This window comes from Rattus norvegicus, chromosome 11 (assembly GCF_021556685.1).
Source record: "Rattus norvegicus strain SHRSP/BbbUtx chromosome 11, alternate assembly SHRSP_T2T, whole genome shotgun sequence".
Lineage (NCBI taxonomy): Eukaryota > Metazoa > Chordata > Mammalia > Rodentia > Muridae > Rattus > Rattus norvegicus.
Genome location: NC_141544.1, coordinates 64,764,668 through 64,785,492, shown reverse-complemented (window position 1 = coordinate 64,785,492; position 20,825 = coordinate 64,764,668). Strand labels below are relative to the sequence as shown.

At 41.6% G+C, this 20,825-nt stretch overlaps 1 protein-coding gene across 1 annotated transcript in view; it reads left to right on the top strand.

Annotated features, from left to right (window-relative positions):
• Window positions 1-19,803, top strand: part of Ift57 (intraflagellar transport 57) — a 65,194-nt gene extending 45,391 nt beyond the window's left edge. The window contains 5 exon segments of the mRNA NM_001107093.1: window positions 13,205-13,276; window positions 14,168-14,299; window positions 15,741-15,803; window positions 17,361-17,427; window positions 18,415-19,803. Coding sequence (NP_001100563.1) covers window positions 13,205-13,276; window positions 14,168-14,299; window positions 15,741-15,803; window positions 17,361-17,427; window positions 18,415-18,593 — 513 coding nt within the window. The 3' untranslated portion in view covers window positions 18,594-19,803.
• Window positions 19,804-20,825: the final 1,022 nt, after the last annotated feature.

Sequence of the window (20,825 nt, the reverse complement as noted above, 5' to 3'; positions counted from 1 at the left end):
TTTTAATATAACAGGGCCATAAATGTACATGCTGCTGTTGTTTAAACAAAATACAATTTTCAGTAAATTTATCCTTGAAACACCTGCTATAATCAAAAAGAGGTGAATGCTATCAAAATAAACTGCCTGAATTAACTAGACACACATACATTTTTAGAACAGCCTGCATGATTACTCAACTGCCACATTATCTCAGAATGAGGGAAAATACTCACTGATGGACTTTTACAGCTAGCATTCTTCAAAAGAGAGTGCACAACGCAGCTATTCTTTGGGACGGTTGTATTATTTCAAACAAGATGTTATTTTGTGGACTGGAAGTTGTATTTGCAAGGTCAGCTGTTTGCTTTTGCTTTTGCTTTTGCTTTTGTATTTGCTTTGTTGCATGTGGATTGTGAATAGCTACCAGATGGTGGGAAAGGTTATTGTGCTTAAAATTATACTGAATAATACAACAAACGACTGGAGACAAAGTCAGTCTCCGTAATCAACAACAAGATCTTCAGTTACTTCTGTCATTGTCCTTTCCGAAGGGCTCTGACCATGGTTTAAGTGTGGCTGATGATGCCTTCCTCTCCGTTTACCCTGAGAGTGATTAATGTTTAAACTAGACCTAGTAAAGGGCCCATACAGCACAAATTAAAATAGATGAAAGAATCTTTTGACTTAGTCATTACCATTAGCTGTAACTGAAGAGCACCAACTATGGTGGCTGACTACAAGGAAAGAACCTGGAAACTGCATGCTTTGTTAATACTGCAAAGGCAAGAAACCAATGCCTCACTGCCCGCAGACCTCAAACAGACACCTGTGATTGAGAGTGGTGAATTAATATATATTGATTATAATTAAAATGTCTAGACTGCCTAAATATTTCATTATTGTAAAGTATGATTTAATGTTTCCCTTGAATTGCTTAATATAAAATATGAATTGGAGCAGAAACCATTTGTCACATGGACCTTCATGGAAAATGTAGTTTTTGTTGGCTTGACTCATTTTTTCCAATCCAATGTTAGAGTCATTCTCACCATTACTGTGTTTTATTTGAAATTTCTTAGTATTTGAACAAAGTTTTATCCCCATGGCTTTCGTTCCATTATTTTTGCCTGTTTCTTTATACCAAAGAAATGACATATGTTTCTTGGTTCTTTAAAAATGTAAAAGATAACCAATTTTTGTTTGTTTGCTGGAAGGATGTTGAATGTCAGTCTGAGATCGAAGTTTTGATCATCAGATTCTTAAACTTAGGTGCAACTGTTGTTGGAACCTTGACACAAAAACAAGAGTCACCTGGGAAGCGAAGAGTCTCAATGGCTTGCCCACATTATATTGGTCTGTGGCCATGTGTTTGAAGGATTGCTTTGATTGTTGATTGATGTGAGAGGGCCCAGGCCACTGTGGGCAGTGGGACTCTGGGGAATGTGGTTAGTGGTCGTGGAAGAACGCTGTCTGAACTCAAGCCTTCTTCCATGATTTCTGCTTTAGTTCTTGCATGATTCCCTGCCCTGACTTCTATCTGTGATGAACTGTGACCTAGAAGTATAGGACAAAATGTACCCTCTCCTTCTCTAAGATGCTTTTGGCTATGACATTTATCACAGCAGGCAAGCATACCAGAACAAGTGTCAAGTGTACTCATCAGGTTTTCACAGTAGTTTCTCAGTATCTCATGAAATACTCATTTCTGACTTGATCTGTAAGTACTTGCCTTGTGAGATCTCTTCTCTAGACTTGTCTTTCTCAAGCCTATGAGACTTCAACAATGCCCATGTAGTCATAAAACAGGAATATTCTGGGATAGGCATAGTAACAGGTCTTAGTTAACATGGGAAAGCTCCTTAGAAGCGCATGGTAGTCAGTAGTGATAACCTCTGTGCACAGTTAGAGTGTGATTGTTTAACAAGTTATCACCTTTAGCCACTCTGGATCTCTAGTCTGAATTCAGTTATAGGGAGGTGTGAGGCTGTGTGCATGGCTGGATGTTTCTCTGCAATGTAAAGAATATCTACAAAAGAGAAATTTCTCAAAGGAAACGTCTTTACTAATGGTGATTATCCCCACACCCCACAAAGCAAATCGACTACAATATGCATTCCACGTATGTATAACCATTGCCTCCTCACCCACAGAGTATGTGTTCAAAGGTTGCTAGCGGACACTTGTGCCTTGCCACGAGTCTGAAACCAGTGAAAACATCAAACTATGGATTAAAACCAGAAGTCAAAAGAAAACTTTCCTTTTATTAAATTTAATTTTATTTGTTCTTTACCTATTCACTATATATCCTGCTCATCTGCCCCCATTCACCCTCCCACAGATCTCCTCCCCTTCTCTTCTGAGTGGGTGGGGGCCCCTTGGGTATCCCCCGACCCTGGCACTTAGAAAACTTTCTCTTAAGTTGATTTTTCTTTAAGTCATTTGTCAAATTGATGAGACGCTGACTAATGCAATAGCTTATTCCATTTAACATAATGTCCTCTATTCCATCAATGTTACTGCAGATGCTAAATCCCTGTTCTTGTTAATGCTATAAAACAGTCTGTGGAGTTATGCACATTGTGTTTATGCATTGCTCCCATTTCTGTATTCCCCACCATGTGCCCCTTTCAACTTCATGCTCTTTTTACTTTTTAAGAACTCACTGAATCCAACTAATACCGGCTTATAGCACACCCCCAAAGAAAACTGACTCTTCTTCCCCCAGAAGCCATCAGCTGTCAGTACCTACTGTAGAGGCTTCCTTGCCCTCCACATTCATGCCAGGATTCTACCTGACTTGATTGTGTGCAGATACTGTTTAGGAACCACTGCTGCCATGTGTGTCCACAGTACATGGAACGTACGTGGCACAATGTCATTTGGGAGGTGAAAGCTCATAGGGTTGCTTTTCTCCACCCACCATGACGTGAATTCCACAGCTCTAACCACTAGTCATCAGGCTCGCTTGCACAAGAACATTTACCCAGTGTGTGTGGTGTGTGTGTGTGGTGTGTGTGTGTGGTGTGTGTGGTGTGTGTGTGGTGTGGTGTGTGTGGTGTGTGTGTGGTGTGTGTGTGGTGTGGTGTGTGTGGTGTGTGTGTGTGTGGTGTGTGTGTGTGGTGTGTGTGTGGTGTGTTTGTGTGTGGTGTGTGTGGTGTGGTGTGTGTGTGTGTGGTGTGTGTGGTGTGTGGTGTGTGTGTGTGGTGTTGTGTGTGTGTGGTGTGTGTGGTGTGTGGTGTGTGTGTGTGGTGTGTGTGTGTGGTGTGTGTGTGTGTGGTGTGTGTGTGTGTGGTGTGTGTGTGTGTGTGTGGTGTGTGTGTGTCTGTGTGGTGTGTATGTGTGGTGTGTGTGTGTGTGTGGTGTGTGTGTGTGGTGTGGTGTGTGTGTGTGTGTGGTGTGTGTGTGGTGTGTGTGGTGTGTGTGTGGTGTGTGTGTGTGGTGTGTGTGTGGTGTGTGTGTGGTGTGTGTGTGTGGTGTGTGTGTGGTGTATGTGTGTGGTGTGTGTTTGTGGTGTGTGGTGTGTGTGGTGTGTGTGTGCTGTGTGTGTGGTGTGTGTGTGTGTGGTGTGTGTGTGTGTGGTGTGTGTGTGTGGTGTGTGTGTGTGTGGTGTGTATGTGTGGTGTGTGTGTGTGTGGTGTGTGTGTGGTGTGTGGGTGTGGTGTCTGTGTGGTGTATGTGTGTGGTGTGTGTTTGTGGTGTGTGGTGTGTGTGGTGTGTGTGTGTGTGTTGTGTGTGTGTGTGTGTGTGGTGTGTGTGTGTGGTGTTATGTGTGTGTGGTGTGTGTGGTGTGTGGTGTGTGTGTGTGTGGTGTGTGTGTGTGTGTGTGTGGTGTGTGTGTGTGTGGTGTGTGTGTGTGGTGTGTGTGTGGTGTGTATGTGTGGTGTGTGTGTGTGTGGTGTGTGTGTGTGGTGTGGTGTGTGTGTGGTGTGTGTGGTGTGTGTGTGTGGTGTGTGTGTGTGGTGTGTGTGTGGTGTATGTGTGTGGTGTGTGTTTGTGGTGTGTGGTGTGTGTGGTGTGTGTGTGCTGTGTGTGTGGTGTGTGTGTGTGGTGTGTGTGTGTGTGGTGTGTGTGTGTGGTGTGTGTGTGTGGTGTGTGTGGTGTGTGTGTGTGGTGTGTGTGTGGTGTGTGTGTGTGGTGTGTGTTTGTGTGTGGTGTGTGTGTGTGGTGTGTGTGTGTGGTGTGTGTGTGTGGTGTGTGTGTGTGTGTTTGTGTGTGTGTGTGGTGTGTGTGTGTGTGGTGTGTGTTTGTGTGTGGTGTGTGTGGTGTGTGTGTGGTGTGTGTGTGGTGTGTGTGTGTGTGTGGTGTGTGTTTGTGTGTGGTGTGTGTGTGTGTGGTGTGTGTTTGTGTGTGGTGTGTGTGGTGTGTGTGTTGTGTGTGTGTGTGTGTGTGTGTGTGTGTGTGTGTGTGTGTGTGCTAGGATCTACCTGTCTCCACTCACAGCCCAGCCCAACACTGCTGTCACAAGTCAGCGCCTACATGCTCAGCACTGGCTGAGGCTCCTAGCTTAGATCCTCAAGCTTGAGAGCAAGTACTTCCCTGCTCAGTCATCTCCCCGGCCTATTATACTTTATATCTGACTGTGACCTGTTTATATTTGGTAAATTTCGTGTTCAGATTAATGTTCTTTTCCTTATTTTATTGAACATTCCAATTTAATTATATTCCATTAAGCCTTTAAAGTCATCATTCGGAATCATTTTTTCAAACAAGTCATCTGGATGTGTTCACTGCTTAGACCTGCACAAAGGTTTTATGATCATGGCTAGAGACTTGCTGTGTTCCATAGGAGGCATGATTTTCTCTGTCATGCTGTATATATGCTCTTTGTGCATCAGCTCTGTTGGCTTTGTCAGCTCATTAGAGGGCTGTTGTAGCAAAAGGCTTTTTCTCCTGGCAGCATGTCCTTAGATGTCAGTGGTGTTGACTTATGTCTAATGTGAGCACAGTCGTACACTCACTGAATATATCCTTCAGGTGTAATCGGTATTGGTGATGCCTGTATGTATCTATGTACTCCACTGCTGGAGTATGTGGTATTGCCTTTCCAGCTAAGATGTACCGCCTTGAATGGTGGTAGGTCACTAGTGGTCTCAGAATGGTAAGCAGCAGTGAAGCCAGGATCTCCATGACTTTCTGAAGGCCGCAGGGAGAAAGGGTGGCACAGACAGGTTCAGGTGGGCATGATGTAGTAGGTTCAATACCAAACATGGGGCACCTATAATATTAATGTATGCATGCTGAATGGATGATCAGGCCATTCTGGTGGTCCTTGGCAGATACGGTGTTCCTGACAACGGGAACAAGTTGTTTATTGGTGTTTGATGACCCCTTGGTCTGGACCACACCAGTGGCTTAAACTCTGTTTATCCAGGGTTATAGGCATGCTGCTGCAAAGACTGTGGTTGGCTTGGTAGAGTTAGGCTGGATTCTCAGTGTCTCACTGAGTCCTAGCTCTCTAGCTGTCTTCTAGTGTCAAAGGTGCTGACGCCTCGGCATGCGTCTGTGTGGAACGGGCCTGAGAAGACATAGCAAAGGCTAAACTCTTTCTCTAGGCTGTTGAAGGAGCTTGTGTCTCCAAGCACTCCTTAGACTGTCCTCCGACCTCTGAGGGATGGATGCAAGGTTCTCAAGTAACAAATGTTTCAAGAATTCATGGAATTCGTAGGAAATTATATTGACCTCCTGTTAACCCAGTTGCTGCCAAATGAAGTCCCTCTTGATTCAGGATCTAAATTAAACTAGGGGAATAAGATATATACTTTGCTCCTTCCTTTCTAACACTGTGTCTCTGCCACATCCCTACTGGACTTCAGTGTTCCTCACACATTCTTGTAGAAGAGCAGACTTTTTTTTTTTTTTTTTTTTTTTTTTTGAGGAACGTATGTCAAACTCCTTCATTAACTTACTTGCTGATGTCACCTTTCTTTTAAGTATTTTTTTAGTGTGAAACCAACTTTGCATTTTGAAATAAATTTAAAGAGAAATTATTATCTTTTTATCTTTTTCATCACTACATTTGATTTGCTAATATTTTAGTAAATTTTTAATTCTTTTATATAAAGGTATGAAAGGTATTAATGTATGATTTGTTGTTTGGTGGTTTTGGCTTTAGGAACCTTTGTCAAGTTTTGATGTAGCGCTGTATGGACCGCATGAAACACATTGATGCTTTCTCCCCCTTGCCCCCTTGGTCCACCTCCCCTCCTTACCCCTCTTCCCCCTTTCCACCCCCCTTCTTTCTACTCGGCAGTAGACTTGCACAAGATTGTTATTTCCTATTTAATTAAATGTTTGAGACAACTCACTGATCAAGCCGTCTGAGTCTGGATATTTCCTAATGAGAATGTTTTTAATTGTATTTGCTGATCCTGTGAACATTTTCAATTCATTTCTCTAGCTGTTAATATGTCGATAAGCTCTTGAACTGTTTCAGATAGGAAGCCCTGTGTTGTTTGTCTTACAGTAGTAGCAGAAGTGTGGTAGCCAGCCTCTGTAGAGAAGGCTCGTTTGGGGAAGAGTGCAGGAGCTTTCAGTTGGCCCGATGCTGTTAGGAGGCAGCATTTTACGTCTTACTTTTGTTCTTGTGGTAAACAGCTCACCTCATTGTAGGAGCGAGGAAACAGAACAGGCTGGGATCCTCCTGCCCTTCTCACGAGCCTGTGCACAGCGGTCCAAATATCTCTCACTAGGCCCCACTGAAAGTTTCTTTCCTTTCCTAATGTCTCCTAGAAATCAAGGCCTATGGCTTGAAACTTTTAGACTCTAAAGTTTAGAAGCTATGAAAATCCGAATTTTACTACAAGTCAGATTAAAGTCATCCTTTCCCCTTGTCCTCGTCCTTACTGGGGATCTGTGTTTTGATAGTCCTGTGTAGATTTGTGCCTGACAATGGATATTTACCTGTGTGACTCAGGCTTCCACCTAAAAGAAACTAAATCTTAGCTTCTGCATCTTAGTAGACTCTCTACGCAAACTATATGTCCTGATATTCCAATAGCTGTTAGCATAATGCTTACATATATTAAATGTTATGCTGTTAACATTGTAGTTTTATTCATTAGATTTAAAGAAACCATAGGATTCATGTGACTGTTGAAATCCTATTCTACCCTAAAGCAGAGAAGCAGAAAGGCTTCTGACTAGCCAATCTCTGTGCATATATGTGTGTATACATGTATTATGCATGCATGTATCTGTATTGTATACTATATATGCATGTATCATGAACATATGTAATGAGTATATTGTATTCTATATGTATCTATCTATAATGTTTATATGTATGTGTATGCATACATTAGGTACATACATATATGAGTGTGTATTATATATGTGTGTATGTATTTATATACATGTATATAGACACACATATCTACTGAAGCTCATTTCTCTGTAGAAAAGCCCCATAATCTGTCTGGATAAATTGTACTTTTGTTTTAGAGATCGTCCTAATAGGGTTGCTCATTTGGAGCAGACTAGAAGCAACAAGATTCCCTGATGTCTGTACTTTAGCAGAACAACAGGAAAATGATTCCATTCGGTGTGCATGTTTGAATAGGGAGTCCTCAGGATCTCTGTTTCTCTTATTGAAGTCGGGGGACAGGGTAAGAAAATGAAAGCGACTTCTTGATGTAAAGAGAATCTATCTGAGACAGGAAAGGACATTTGGTTTCCTTTTCAATTGACAATAAACTGAGAAAGTCAAACAACCTCAGTTTGTTTCCCAGCCTGTGAGCTGGAGGACAGGATTTCATTCCTTACACACTACAGTAACCACGAAAACTTCCAGAGAAATTCTGAATTGAAACCAAGCCTTAATGTGAAAAAGAGATTAACTGTGTGAAATAAGAGCTCTAATGCAAACCTTTATATTTATTAGAATGCAACTGCAGGCGCGGTGCATTGAGATGTCACTGGTGATTATCCATAGTGGGGCTGGGACAGAGACTGCAGGACAGAAGAGAAAGGAAGGCAGATGGCAGAACAGAGGAACCATTGTTGTCCTTGGGAAGGAGTGATTCTAGCCACAGCCTCGCCTTGGGCCCTGCTCCTGCTTTGAGGAAGCAAGTGCTTCCAGTAGACCCTGTGAGCCGGGTGATTCTTCCGGGTTGTGCCATGGATTTCTCGTCCACCTAGAAGAATACTTCCCAGCACACAGAAGGATCCTGCCTTGGCTTTCGTGTGACGAGTTCTGTTATGTTTTGTTTTTTAGCACTGTGTCTGTCTATGAGCAAGGAAGCCCAAACTGGATTTAAGACGGGAGAGCCTGACAATTTACAAGTTATATGTTAATGAAACTTACATATGGATATACAACCAACCCTAGCTTATCTAATCTTTGCCTCTGTTCCCAAAAGGTTCAGAGAAAAGCTTTTAGTCATTGAGTTAGAAACCCCTCCCAACACCCCCCCCAAAAAGAAATTAAACAAAATCTACATATGCAAAGAGACCAGTCAGATGGTGTTCTGAAGTGCGACTCAGAGACCATGGAGCCTCCACAGTCACCTAACAGCTGCAGTCAGATCCCACCCATTCTGACTGTGTGCTGTGCTGTGAATCACCAGCTGTAGGTCCTTTTTCCCAATTTCTGAAAGGGGGCGATTCAGAATATAATTTAGTGCTGAAGAATTTACAGTGAGGAAAGGGATTGTGCTTGTCATTTACCCCTCACCAATGATAAAATTATGATACTTTGTATGAAGGGATTTTGAAGAATAACCTGAATAACAACCCTGAAGACCTGGGAATAAAAACAGATGGTCAAGGACCCAGCATGCTCGAGGCCTAGGGTTCAGTCATGAGCACAGCAAAGAGAAAGAGAGCCTAAGGAAGTGGTACGCTGGATCACTGCTGTTCTCCATTCCATTGAGAGAGAACTTTTATAATAGGTGAGACAGATCTCAACAGACTGGAAAGATGCTTAAAGAACCCAAGAACGTGCTTCAGAGCACTTAGCGATAGGTGGCCCGTGGCCTTCAGGGCCACACAGTCCTCAGCGAGTACATGACAGACAGAGGTCTTAGTTTAACTTTATACACTCTTGGCAGTCTGTTTTGTCACATAGAAAATCATTACATGACGTACGAAAGTCATAGGTGTGGAAGTGCACCTTCCTGACAGAACAAACACTGGAAAGTTCCTGTAGCCTAACTAGCCTAACTAATGTACTTCTCTTCACTATCAAAAGTGTCTATGCTGCTGGGTGGTTGGCAACACATGCCTTTAATCCCAGCACTCAGGAGGCAAAGGCAGGCGGATCTTCTGAGTTTGAGGCCAATCTGGTGTACAGAGGGAATTCCAGGACACCAGGGCTACACAGAAAAACCCTGTCTCAAAACAGAAACAAACAAACAAAAAAAAATGTAATATAATAAGTAATGGTCTGCTCTGCAACAAAACCTGCTCCAAACCACAGTGGCTTACACTGACAGAAGCGCATCATCCTCAGACCGGGCAACTGATGCATGGTCAGCTGCATTAATGCTCAGACCCAAGCTCTGGCTCAGAAACTCCTGAGTAAGGCAGCCTCCTTACTTTGACTGACAGGACATGGACACTGTTTAGGATGGATACCTCTCCCAACTTCTATACAGTCCACCATTCCACTGAAAAGACCCACCCAGCCTAGACCAGCATCAGTGGACCCAGGAGATACATTTCTCCAGTTACCAAGCAGCAAGTCTCATAATACTCCACAGCAGTGGTTCTCAACCTGTGGGTCCTGACCCTGTGGGGGGAGGGGGGTGGGGGGGTCTGGATGACCCTTTCACAAAGCTTGCATATCAAATATTCACATTACAATTCTTACTGTAGCAATGAGATTATTTTATGGTTGGGAGCTATTTAAAACCATCTCAGCATTAGGAAGGTTGAGAACCATTGCACTATAGGGAAGGGAGAAATGGATCAGAAGGGATGACAATGTCTACTTATCTCTCCAAACCTTTACGTCTTAAATATGTAAAATTACATTAAAGTGGCTGCAACTTAATGCATTCTCCACCAATGTTCGAATTGCTAGCATCGTCGAATAGTTGCTTTTAATGTTACTTATTACTAGAATGCAGGTAGGCTTCAAGTCCTTACATATCATTAAAACCCATCACTTCTCCATTCTTACCACAAAAACCTTTGTAAAGCTTTCAACCATCTCAGTTGTTGGTTCTCAAATATATGCCTCCCCCTTTTATATTCATGTTTTCAAAATGTTAGTTATAGTCAAAGTCACATCCCACTATAACTATGTTAAAACCTGTTCAGGAGCTTCTTGGACAGCTATGAGGTTTTTCTTTTTCCTCCCTTTTTCTTCAGATAATTAATGTGATAAAATTTTCTAGAAAGCTTAGCAAATTTTAAAGAATAAAAAATGGAACTTAAGTTGTTCTATATTCAAACTCATGCTTTAATGTAAAGTACAACATATATAATCCTGACTTTAAATATCTAGTTTTTGAGACTGTATTTTTCTATTATCTGTATGCTATTAAGCATACATTTTTGCTATCATTAAAAGAACAGGAACTTAGCATTTAACATACGTTAATGTTTATACAATGCAAAATACAGAGTTTTAAATCTCAAAAATAAAACCAACCTTTTTTCTGACTTGGGTTTTAAGAACCCTGACATTACCTAATGTGTTCCGCTGTATATCTTCCCTTCCCTGTCATGGTACCTACCATCCTCTTCCCTCCCCTGTCATGGTACCTACCATCCTCTTCCCTCCCCTGTCAGTCATGGTACCTACCATCCTCTTCCCTCCCCTGTCAGTCATGGTACCTACCATCCTCTTCCCTCCCCTGTCATGGTACCTACCATCCTCTTCCCTCCCCTGTCAGTCATGGTACCTACCATCCTCTTCCCTCCCCTGTCAGTCATGGTACCTACCATCCTCTTCCCTCCCCTGTCAGTCATGGTACCTACCATCCTCTTCCCTCCCCTGTCATGGTACCTACCATCCTCTTCCCTCCCCTGTCAGTCATGGTACCTACCATCCTCTTCCCTCCCCTGTCATGGTACCTACCATCCTCTTCCCTCCCCTGTCAGTCATGGTACCTACCATCCTCTTCCCTCCCCTGTCATGGTACCTACCATCCTCTTCCCTCCCCTGTCATGGTACCTACCATCCTCAAGCCTGTGGACTCTCCGTAGTTGCTCCCTGTGTTTCTGGGTAACCTGTCTCTCTCTCAACAGTGTATTGCTGAGTTCTCGGCTTTGAGACTTATAAAAATACCTTCATACTATATGTATTCTTTTTAATAGTAGCATTAATACAATATAGGCAATATATTTTCTGGTGTTTTTCTGGGCATGAATCTGTTTTCAGTTAAGGGTGGGGATATTTTTCAGAGTTAAAACTGTTGGATTAAAAGATAAGAATATTTTAAATACTTGTTTGCTTTTTTTAAAAATCGGTTTTCATCAGGAAATATGTCCATGGAGATTTTAATAAGATACATATTTAGATTTTTCTGGCAGATAATTCCAAGTCATGACTAGCTTTGTATTTAATTGCCTATAAAAATTAGAGAAATTTAACAAGTCTAATACCAAGTTCCTTAGTCTTTCCTGCCCTTGTTATGTGTTGCGTGACGTGGTATTCCATTCCTTTGTCAGTCTGGGGCCCTCACTGGCCACCCTCTACTTCCCACCTCCACCAACCACGTGACTCCCAAGTCCCCTGCTGAGAATGCCCTACCTGCCTCGTCTCTGCAATGGCAGTTGGATGTATCCCTCTCTTTCATTCAACTCTGCATGAGCTGGACCACTACACGGCCTTTTGACTGGTCTCCCACCAGTCTTCAGAATCTTGATCTTTCTATTGGGTCCAGTAACATATCACTTTTTCAAAACACAGACTTGGCTTGAAGATTCAACCCAAAACCTATAATAGCATACCCTTGTGCACATGGTAGAAGCCATACTCCTTGGATGCTAGAAACAAAGCCCTTATACCTCCTCCTTTGGTTTTATTTCGCCACGATCAAGCCCGTCTACCTCTCACTCCATGATTCTGTGTTTTACACCTGAGCCAACCTACCTGATATGTTCCTGTGTTTTCCTTGTTTATATTACCTTCAACCTCAAATGCTCAAAAGGTTGTGCTACCTAACTGTTACTGGTGAGAAGACAGTCCCTAAGTTCCTTTCCAGCTTTTACAGCTTGAGATGTTACGTTCAGGATGCAGAGAGACCCGGGAACTGGAAGTGCTTGTTCCGTCTGTGTTTCGCTGTTCTTACTAGTGTCAGGTGGCGAGTTGTCCTCTCCTGACCCCTGCCATGGCTACAGCGTCAGTCAGGGACTTAGACTGCTATGTAACTGTCCTGTAACCAGGTCTGTGCTCTCATAGGTATGAGATTATGTGCTTCTTGAGGCTCTCTACAGCTTAAATATGTTATAACTTGATATTTGCTCTGTTTGAGCACCAGGACATTTTTATAACCTGTTGCCACGGGCATGTTTCAGAGCACAGACATGAGTAGAGTAAACTATTCACATTTTTTTGGAAGATTGCGTAGCCACAGCAAGCAAGCCTGTCAGTTTATGCTCACAGACAGTGACGCTGAGCCTACGTCCCACCACTGTCCTCAGTTTACCTCTCATGATGGATGTTGCTGAAGTCATTTAACGTTTTGACTTATAATGATATAAACTAAAATAATTTGAAGGTATCTTTAGGGGGTTACACAGTTGACATCAATTTAAAAGGCTTTCAGTAGCAGTAGGCTCTAGTAATCAGTATAGGCTGCCTTTATTAAGGGAGAAATTCAGAATTCTTGCTGAAGACTTCTGAATGAAAGCCCATTTTCATTTCCAAGAGACCAACTAATCTTTGATACATGATATTTGAGTAAAGAGTTGAGAGTTGCTTCTGGCAAACAAATCGTTACTGCTTAAGCAAGTATTTCTTTGCAATAATTAGATTTTTTTCATTTTGATGGGTAGTCATAAATATTAACCACCAGCAGAGCAAGAATAATTTGTATTCAAATTACCAGATATCACTCCATGAACACATAAAATAATTTACATTTACTTAGAACTTTTATCCTAAAGTGCCCTATGCTCTCTTTACATTCTGATTGCAAGCTATATATAGGACTCTGCCACCCAAAATAGGACAGCTACCAAGTAATCAAGGTAAAGGACAGAACAGACAGGCAAAAGGTATTAGAAAATGTGGTATTTTCTGCTTCATTCCTGTGTGTGCTTATACCACTAGGATTGGAGAATCCACGTTGACCAAATGCACCAGCACAAAAGTGGAATTGAATCTGCTCTAAAGGAGACCAAGGTATGTGAATGACTTTAGACAAAAACAACAACAAAAAAACAAAAACAAAAAAATGCCTTTACTCATGTAGGACTATTGTGACAGAGCCTGGAAGGGGAGCAGATATAATCCTTATCTCTCAGGATGTGATTAATTGGATATACTACAGAACATCTTCACAGCCCCAGTGCTTACACCAAGTAAAGTAAAGCAGACTAGTTAAACCAAAGCTACTCAGTCAGACATGGTAGAATGCGCCTGCAGTCCATTTGTATTTTAAATATGAACATGGCCACCACACATTACACATACATATCTAACAGATGTTTTAGATTCATATCAATCTTTCTCTTGATTACCAATGTTGTATGAACTCCAGGCTGATAATGGCTGGGACTTGCAGCTCCCCGCGCCTTGTTGCTACGGTAGAAGTGGGATCTTTAAAGAATGCCATAAAGAAGCAAGCTTGAATGCAAAGCTGTGGGTCCCAGGCTAGACCAGCTCCAGATCGTCATATTATTCCTTAGCTACTTTGATTTTGAACATTATATACAAATTAGTGCAGTGACAGAAAGCTTAATTGCTCCGTTATGCATGAGAACAGAAAGTCACTCGCACCACCAAGCTCCTCTTTTCTGAACACAGGGTCCATGGGCAACCCAGGGGCGGCTCCCTTGCTTCAACTTCCATGGTCCTTGGATTACAGGACTGAACCATCACATCTGACCTCTTCAAAAAAAATTATGATGTGACTGAAATGTTTCTCATCATAAAGTTTGTTTGGTGTTGAAGTTTCAAACTGTCTTCTTTTGCACGCACTTGCGGATTGGGTTGAAGAATATTTAACTTATTTTTACCAGTCTTGAAAAACCTTTTTATTCTTTTATCTTCTTAAATCCCATGGATTTCTAGGGGTTCTTGGACAAGCTCCATAATGAAATTAGCAGGACTCTGGAAAAGATCGGCAGCCGGGAAAAGTACATTAACAATCAACTTGAGCACTTGGTTCAAGAATATCGTGGGGCCCAGGCCCAGCTAAGTGAGGTAATTTAAAAATGCTTTCCAGGGATTTATTCCAACTCATGATGCTAATCCCTAAAATGCCACAATACACTTTGTTTATGAATTGTACAGTGCAGAGAGGGGAGGGTCTGCGGTGGATAGGATCTAAATGGATCTCTGTGTGAAATGGGCAAAGGATATATAGTATCTAAGAATGTTCATCAACATTCTCTGCCCACTTGAAACTGAGGGAGGGCAAGAGAACCTCCATTTTATATGAGATAAAAATGATTCTCCCCCAGGAGAATCATTTTATTTAGGTAAACACAGGTTTGCTGTTGGCAGTCATGACTTAGAGCAGGAGGAGAGAGTCAGGATGCTGTGTCTCACTTCCATGTCTGTTCCTTAGTCACTGTTGAAGTTGGAGAAAGACTCACACGCATGTCTGTGTGACTTGGGAAAGCAGCCTGCCATAGTGGCTTACAGCTTCCTACCAAGGAAGAGGGACGCAGCGTGAACTCAGAGACAAACAATTTAAGTTAATGAAAACCATTTTTCATTCTTTCAACATTTTAGAATTTTGATCAGAAAATAAAATCCCTGGCTTCTGAAAACACCTATTGGGATCCCATAGCTGTCCTTGGGAATGGATAAGGGGACACTTTTTGCCCTGATGTTAGGTAAAATGCATTCAAATTAGGGGGTCCGGCAGAAGGGGAGCTGGGAGAAGGCAATGAGGGTAAAAAGACCAGAATGCATTGTGTGCATCTACGAAATTGTCGGTGAGTCATAATTTTAAAGCATACTTATAGAAATGAAATGAAAATAAGTTTGAGATGACTCATATTTTTAGAAGTTCTGAAAGACCAAGTTGAAAATAATTTTCACTTTTTATTATAGTCACTTTGAAATCATTATTCCCTCATATATACATGAATTCCTGAACATTTTTTACTGTAAAAATGCCCTCTGGTTAGAGCCACTGTGTATCTAACGTTAATATTGAATAATTGATTGCCAGATTAGTTTCCGAGAACATATTCTAGTTGGCTGCACTGTCATCCACTTTATTAATCCTTATTAATTGCTGAGCTTCAGACTCTACTCTGATTGATCTTTTTTTTCATTTTAGAACTGATTTTCTCTTGCATAGCACACAAATTAGATTGATTGAGAGTCACCCTCCCAGAGTGTTTAGAGAGGGCGGAGGACAGTTTTTATTGTCAACTTTGCCCATGCGAGTTACACAGCTGCCATGGGAAGGCTGTAGTAGTTCATCATTTTATAGTGCTTCACTTAAATGCATGGAGCCTATTAATAAGGACATGAAATAGCTACAGTTAAATGTCACTTTCATAAATATATTCACAAATAAGAGGGTGTCATAAAATGCTGGGCAGAAATTGCACACACACACAGAGGTCATATTTAAGTAATCTTCCTGGTGAAGATTTGTTCTTAAACATGGTGTTTTCTTCCTCAGGCAAGGGAACGCTACCAGCAGGGCAATGGCGGAGTAACTGAACGGACCAGACTCCTGTCTGAGGTACATACCAGCACGCTACCGCTCACCTGACAGCTGGGCCCAGCCTGGCCGAGCCAGCCACTGCCTGAAAGCTGCCGAGTTCATTGAGTGTCCCTCCCAACGTTCACTTTAGAAGTTCCCTAACGAGTGAACCCATTATCCTTCTCTTGTTTCCTTAAGACGCCTGAGGCTGCAGGATTAAATTAACCATACAACTTGCTGTTATTATCAGCACATTGATAACCTTCCTAATCTCTGTTTAAAATAGTAATTAGTAATAGAAGAGCAGGTAAAGCACCACCTGAGGAGTCTGCAGCCAATTGTAATGTGAGTCCTGAGGAGATAAAGCTGTTGTCTGCGATTGCTGTTAATAGTGTGTGTGATCCGGAGCGTGGGCTCTGTCCACAATCGAGACAACTCGCAACCTGTTCAGTCGGGAACTTCTAAAGCATTTGCGTGTCACTGCGTTTGTTCCCATGCTCATACAGAAGAAAGACCTGATATATGTTGTCATTTCTTTATTTATGAGACTAAGATCTAAGACTATCTATAGTTAGAAAACAGTACAATTTTCACAAGCTTTACCATTTGGACAGTAAGAAATTAAGTTTCTCTTATAACAAGTATTTCAGAAATATTTATTTTATAATATAGCATTATAAGTATTTAGGCTCTAGCCCTACAGTGTTGCTAGGCAGATAAAGCATTCCTCAGAAGGAAATGCTCACTAATGTGGGGTAAATGAGCATTTGAAGGGCGTCCGGGGACCACTTAGTCCTCTGGAGTAGCTGTTGTCCCCAGTTGTGATGTTTCAGGTGCCTGCAAGAAATTAATTTGCTTTGCCTTGATGAGCACTTTATTCCCTGGGAAGGTTTTACTCACCAGCACGACAGAACTAAAGCCTATAAGTTACAGTAATTACAGCACAGCCCTAGATTATATAAAAAACATTCAAATGTTAGAGATTATATTCCCCATATCATTTTAGAGATTACACTACTGACATGGAGTTCTTCCAGGAGAGGCTGCCGCAGTCTAATCTTGAGGTCAAGTGCAGATTCGTCTGGAATCTTCATGTCAGCACTTAGGTCTCTTAGAGTTCAGAGTGGCACAGCAGAGCATTTTCATATCTCACCATACATGTAAACGTTTCCTCGCTGGCCTAGGCAGGAAAGGACGGTCTCCTAATAACTCTACTATTAAGAAAGATCCCTAGAAAGCCAGAGAGGGTTCTGGTAGCATCGTTGGCTAATAACTAACAGTTAGAGAGCGGCGTGGTAAATGCTAGTGATAATTGCACAGTTTGAGGGCTTCGTACTGCAAACAACTTGATCTTCATTCTATAATATCGCAGCATGAGAAAGTTAATGCGAAAGTAATTTGCTGGTGTTTTATAAGCAGCTCTTAAAACCAGAATGCTTTGTGTATCTGTATCTGTTGTCTTTTATTTGAATTACATCAATAATATTCTTAATGTTTTATTTCCTTGTATCTACATTGGTTTTTGTCAATGTAGCATTCAAAAGATTTCAGGGCTCATTAAAATTCAGCATTCATAGGATTTTCTTTCAATGAAAGGTGACAGAAGAATTAGAAAAGGTAAAACAAGAAATGGAAGAGAAGGGCAGCAGCATGACGGATGGCAGTGAGTACTCCTTCACTTCCGGGCTGGGCTCCAGAGCCTGGGCGGACCATTGTGGGCGGGCAGTGTGGCTCAGTGGGCAGAGGAGCTTGCCACTTCAGCCCGGCAACCTCAGTTCTATCTCAGATCCATGACAGAAGGAGAAATCCATCTCCTGAAATCTGTCCCCAAATGTCTACATATTCACACACACAGAGATAATATATAAATTAATAATCTATCTTTACTTGTTTTAAGACAGATAAGTAATACAAAAATAATGTCTGATCATCAGAATATTGTGTTCATTATAAATCAACTGATAAATGTTTACTCTAATTTAAATTTTATTAATTCAAGATTATTCTCTTTTCACCATTTATGTACCAAAAGACCTTAAGAATACCCCAAATGACACCAGGCCGATGATGTGATGACATTTGAGATTTCTCCCTCCCGGCAGCAAGCTCTGACTGAGCTGGGCTTAAACAGAATTCGTCTCTCAGTAATTATCCTCCATTATAAACTGTTCAGTTTGACCAGGCCAGTGGTCATCACCTCTGGCTGGTATTTCAGAAAGATTGTCTAAGGTTCTGATGCTCTGTGCCCAGACTGGGAATCTAGAGTGGGATGTGGGATTCTCTTGCAGTGTTTTCCATGGGCTCATCATTTGGATCTCAGATGCATCTTTCTTCCCTCTCTAGCTGGTCTATTCTCTGTTCCTGTAGACAACCCTGAGTTGAACACATCCTTACGTACCCACTTAGCACTTCTTTTCCTAGAAAAGTTAGAAAATTCAGCCTCAGTACATCAAACATTGAACCGGTTCCCATCCTAAAACTCTCAGGTGTTTAAAATACCACTGCAAAGCTGTGTGAATGTCAGCGAGTCATTGGCTGTGTTTTAACCCTATTTCTGGCTTAGGACAAACTGAGGAAAATGTCAGGCAATTCTCTGACAAACTGATACTCCAAACGAACATTTTCATTTCATGCTGTTTTTCGTCTCCAGCTCCTTTGGTGAAGATTAAGCAGAGCTTAACCAAGCTGAAGCAAGAAACTGTTCAGATGGACATTAGAATCGGGGTTGTGGAGCACACGCTGCTTCAGTCAAAGCTCAAGGAGAAGTGTAACATGACCAGAGACATGCATGCGGCTGTCACCCCAGAGTCAGCAATCGGCTTCTATTAAACACATGGTGTTCCTGCGTCTGATGATTTGTTTTTTATATCAAATGATTTTTTTAATGTTGCATGGATTTCCAAACAGTTTATACTTCTTCAAGCATATCCAGTGGGTATTTTTGCACATGTTCTATCATGGTGACTATGATGGCTAAAGCCTTTACAATGAATATAGTATTTAATAAAGTACTTAAAATTATCCTGTTCAGAGAAGCTTTCACTGGCATTGCCAATGGCCTACTGCTGCCTGGTGGTTCATTCCTTATGAGAATGACCCTTGTGTCATGTGTATCCCATGGCACTCTGGACGACCGACAGAAGACTGGTACGTCTGGTGATGCCCAGAGCTGGTGCCATTCTGTAATGACCACTAGTACTTACGTATTAGAGGAGCTGAGAATAGGTGTTAGAGTTCATCGGAAGCCAAATTTCCCTTGCCTCATCTCTACAGTTACATGATATTACTACCTCCTTAACTATAAAAATAAAAAGTCCAGCATCCATGTTAACAAGTGAAACCTAGTATTGAAATAGTAGTTCAGCCATATTTGGTTCAGCTGCTATAATGAGGAAAGATGCCTGAGCCTGTATCTGCATCCCACCCGTTCACACGAAGTCAGCCATGCTAAGCACAGTCAGGTAGAAGCCACCATAATGAGTCTCATGGTTGTCGACTAGCATGACATTCTTTTCTTAGGCACCCTACTCAGCAGTTTTTCTAGACTAGGATTTCTAAATCAGCCATAAGCATTATTGAAGAGTAGCTTTTCTGGGCTATGGCTCAGTTCTTGTGTAGCAGATTTGATCTTCAGCACTGTATAAACCAGTCGGTAATGCACACCTATAATGTAGACTCATGGTGAGGCAGGAGAGTCTGAAGTTCAAACTCATGGACCTGCACGATGGCTCAGTGGGGAAAGGCTCTTGCTACTAAGCCTGATATCTAGAGTTTTATGCCCAGGTCCTAAAGTTTGTCCACAGGTGTGTACACCTAGATGTGTACAAACATAGACACACACACAATAGATAGATAGATAGATAGATAGATAGATAGATAGATAGATAGATAGATAGATAATAGACAGATACCTTTCATTAGCTTTAAGAAATAAAAGCACTTCATAGTAAATTTTGACTTAAAAATGCTTATGTTTATTTTATACTTAGGAACAACATTAATTAATTTTTAATATAACAACAATATTAATTTTTAATCCTAATACCTTTCTCCCATAAATCATTTTTCTTAGCCCTTACTTTCTAGACATATAACACATTTATACACACACATGCTCACACATGCACACACACGCACACACACACACACACACCCCTCTTTTGTGCTCACTAAAACTCTTAAGTTTAGGTAAGAGAAAAATTGATGTCTATCTGCCACTCAAGACAATGACATTCAATACAATGGCAAATCAGACAAGTTATTTAATGTGTAAAGGGACTAATCCACAGTGGCATGATAGGCAACGTGAAACACCTCAACTGTGCTCACTGAAGCCCGATAGAAAATGTAGAACAGAGCCGTTGGCCTGGGAACTTCTTTGCCTAGGTTGTGTCTTAGCTATAGATGCCAAGGGTCAACATTATGTGTCTTTTTTGAGATAAGGTTTCTTACTGAATATGGTTGTCACCAATAGCTTGATTGGCCCATGAGCTTCCAGGGATCTTCCTGTCTCCTCCTCTATCTCCCAGTGCTGGGTTCACAAGCACATTTGACCACAACTGGCTTTGTATTAGGTGCTGGGGATCTTCTTCCTTGCACAGCAAGCAGTTTACCTACCAAACCATCTCCTTTCCCGGTTCCTAATTATATCCTCTGCAAGGCTCTAGAGCTGTAGTTCTCAGCCTGTGCGTCCTGGCCCCATGTGAGGGTCACCTAGGATCATTGGAAAACAGGGATATTTACATTTCATAACAATAGCAAAATTATGGTTACAAAGTAGCAATGAAAATAATCTTACAGTTGGGGGTCTCTACAACATGAGGGATTCTAGTAAGGTTGAGAACCACTGGTCTAGAGGCAGGGACTACCCAACTACAAGTCTGTGCAATGCCTAGAATTCAAACCTTGATATCTAAATTATCTACTTAATTTATAAAAAAGAAAGAAAGAATAAAGAAATCATAGCATTCCTTTTAGAAAGCAGATTCACAAACCGGGAAGGAAAGTATATATGTAGCAAAAATATCTGTCTCCTCCGTAAAGTACTCAAAGAATGTTGGG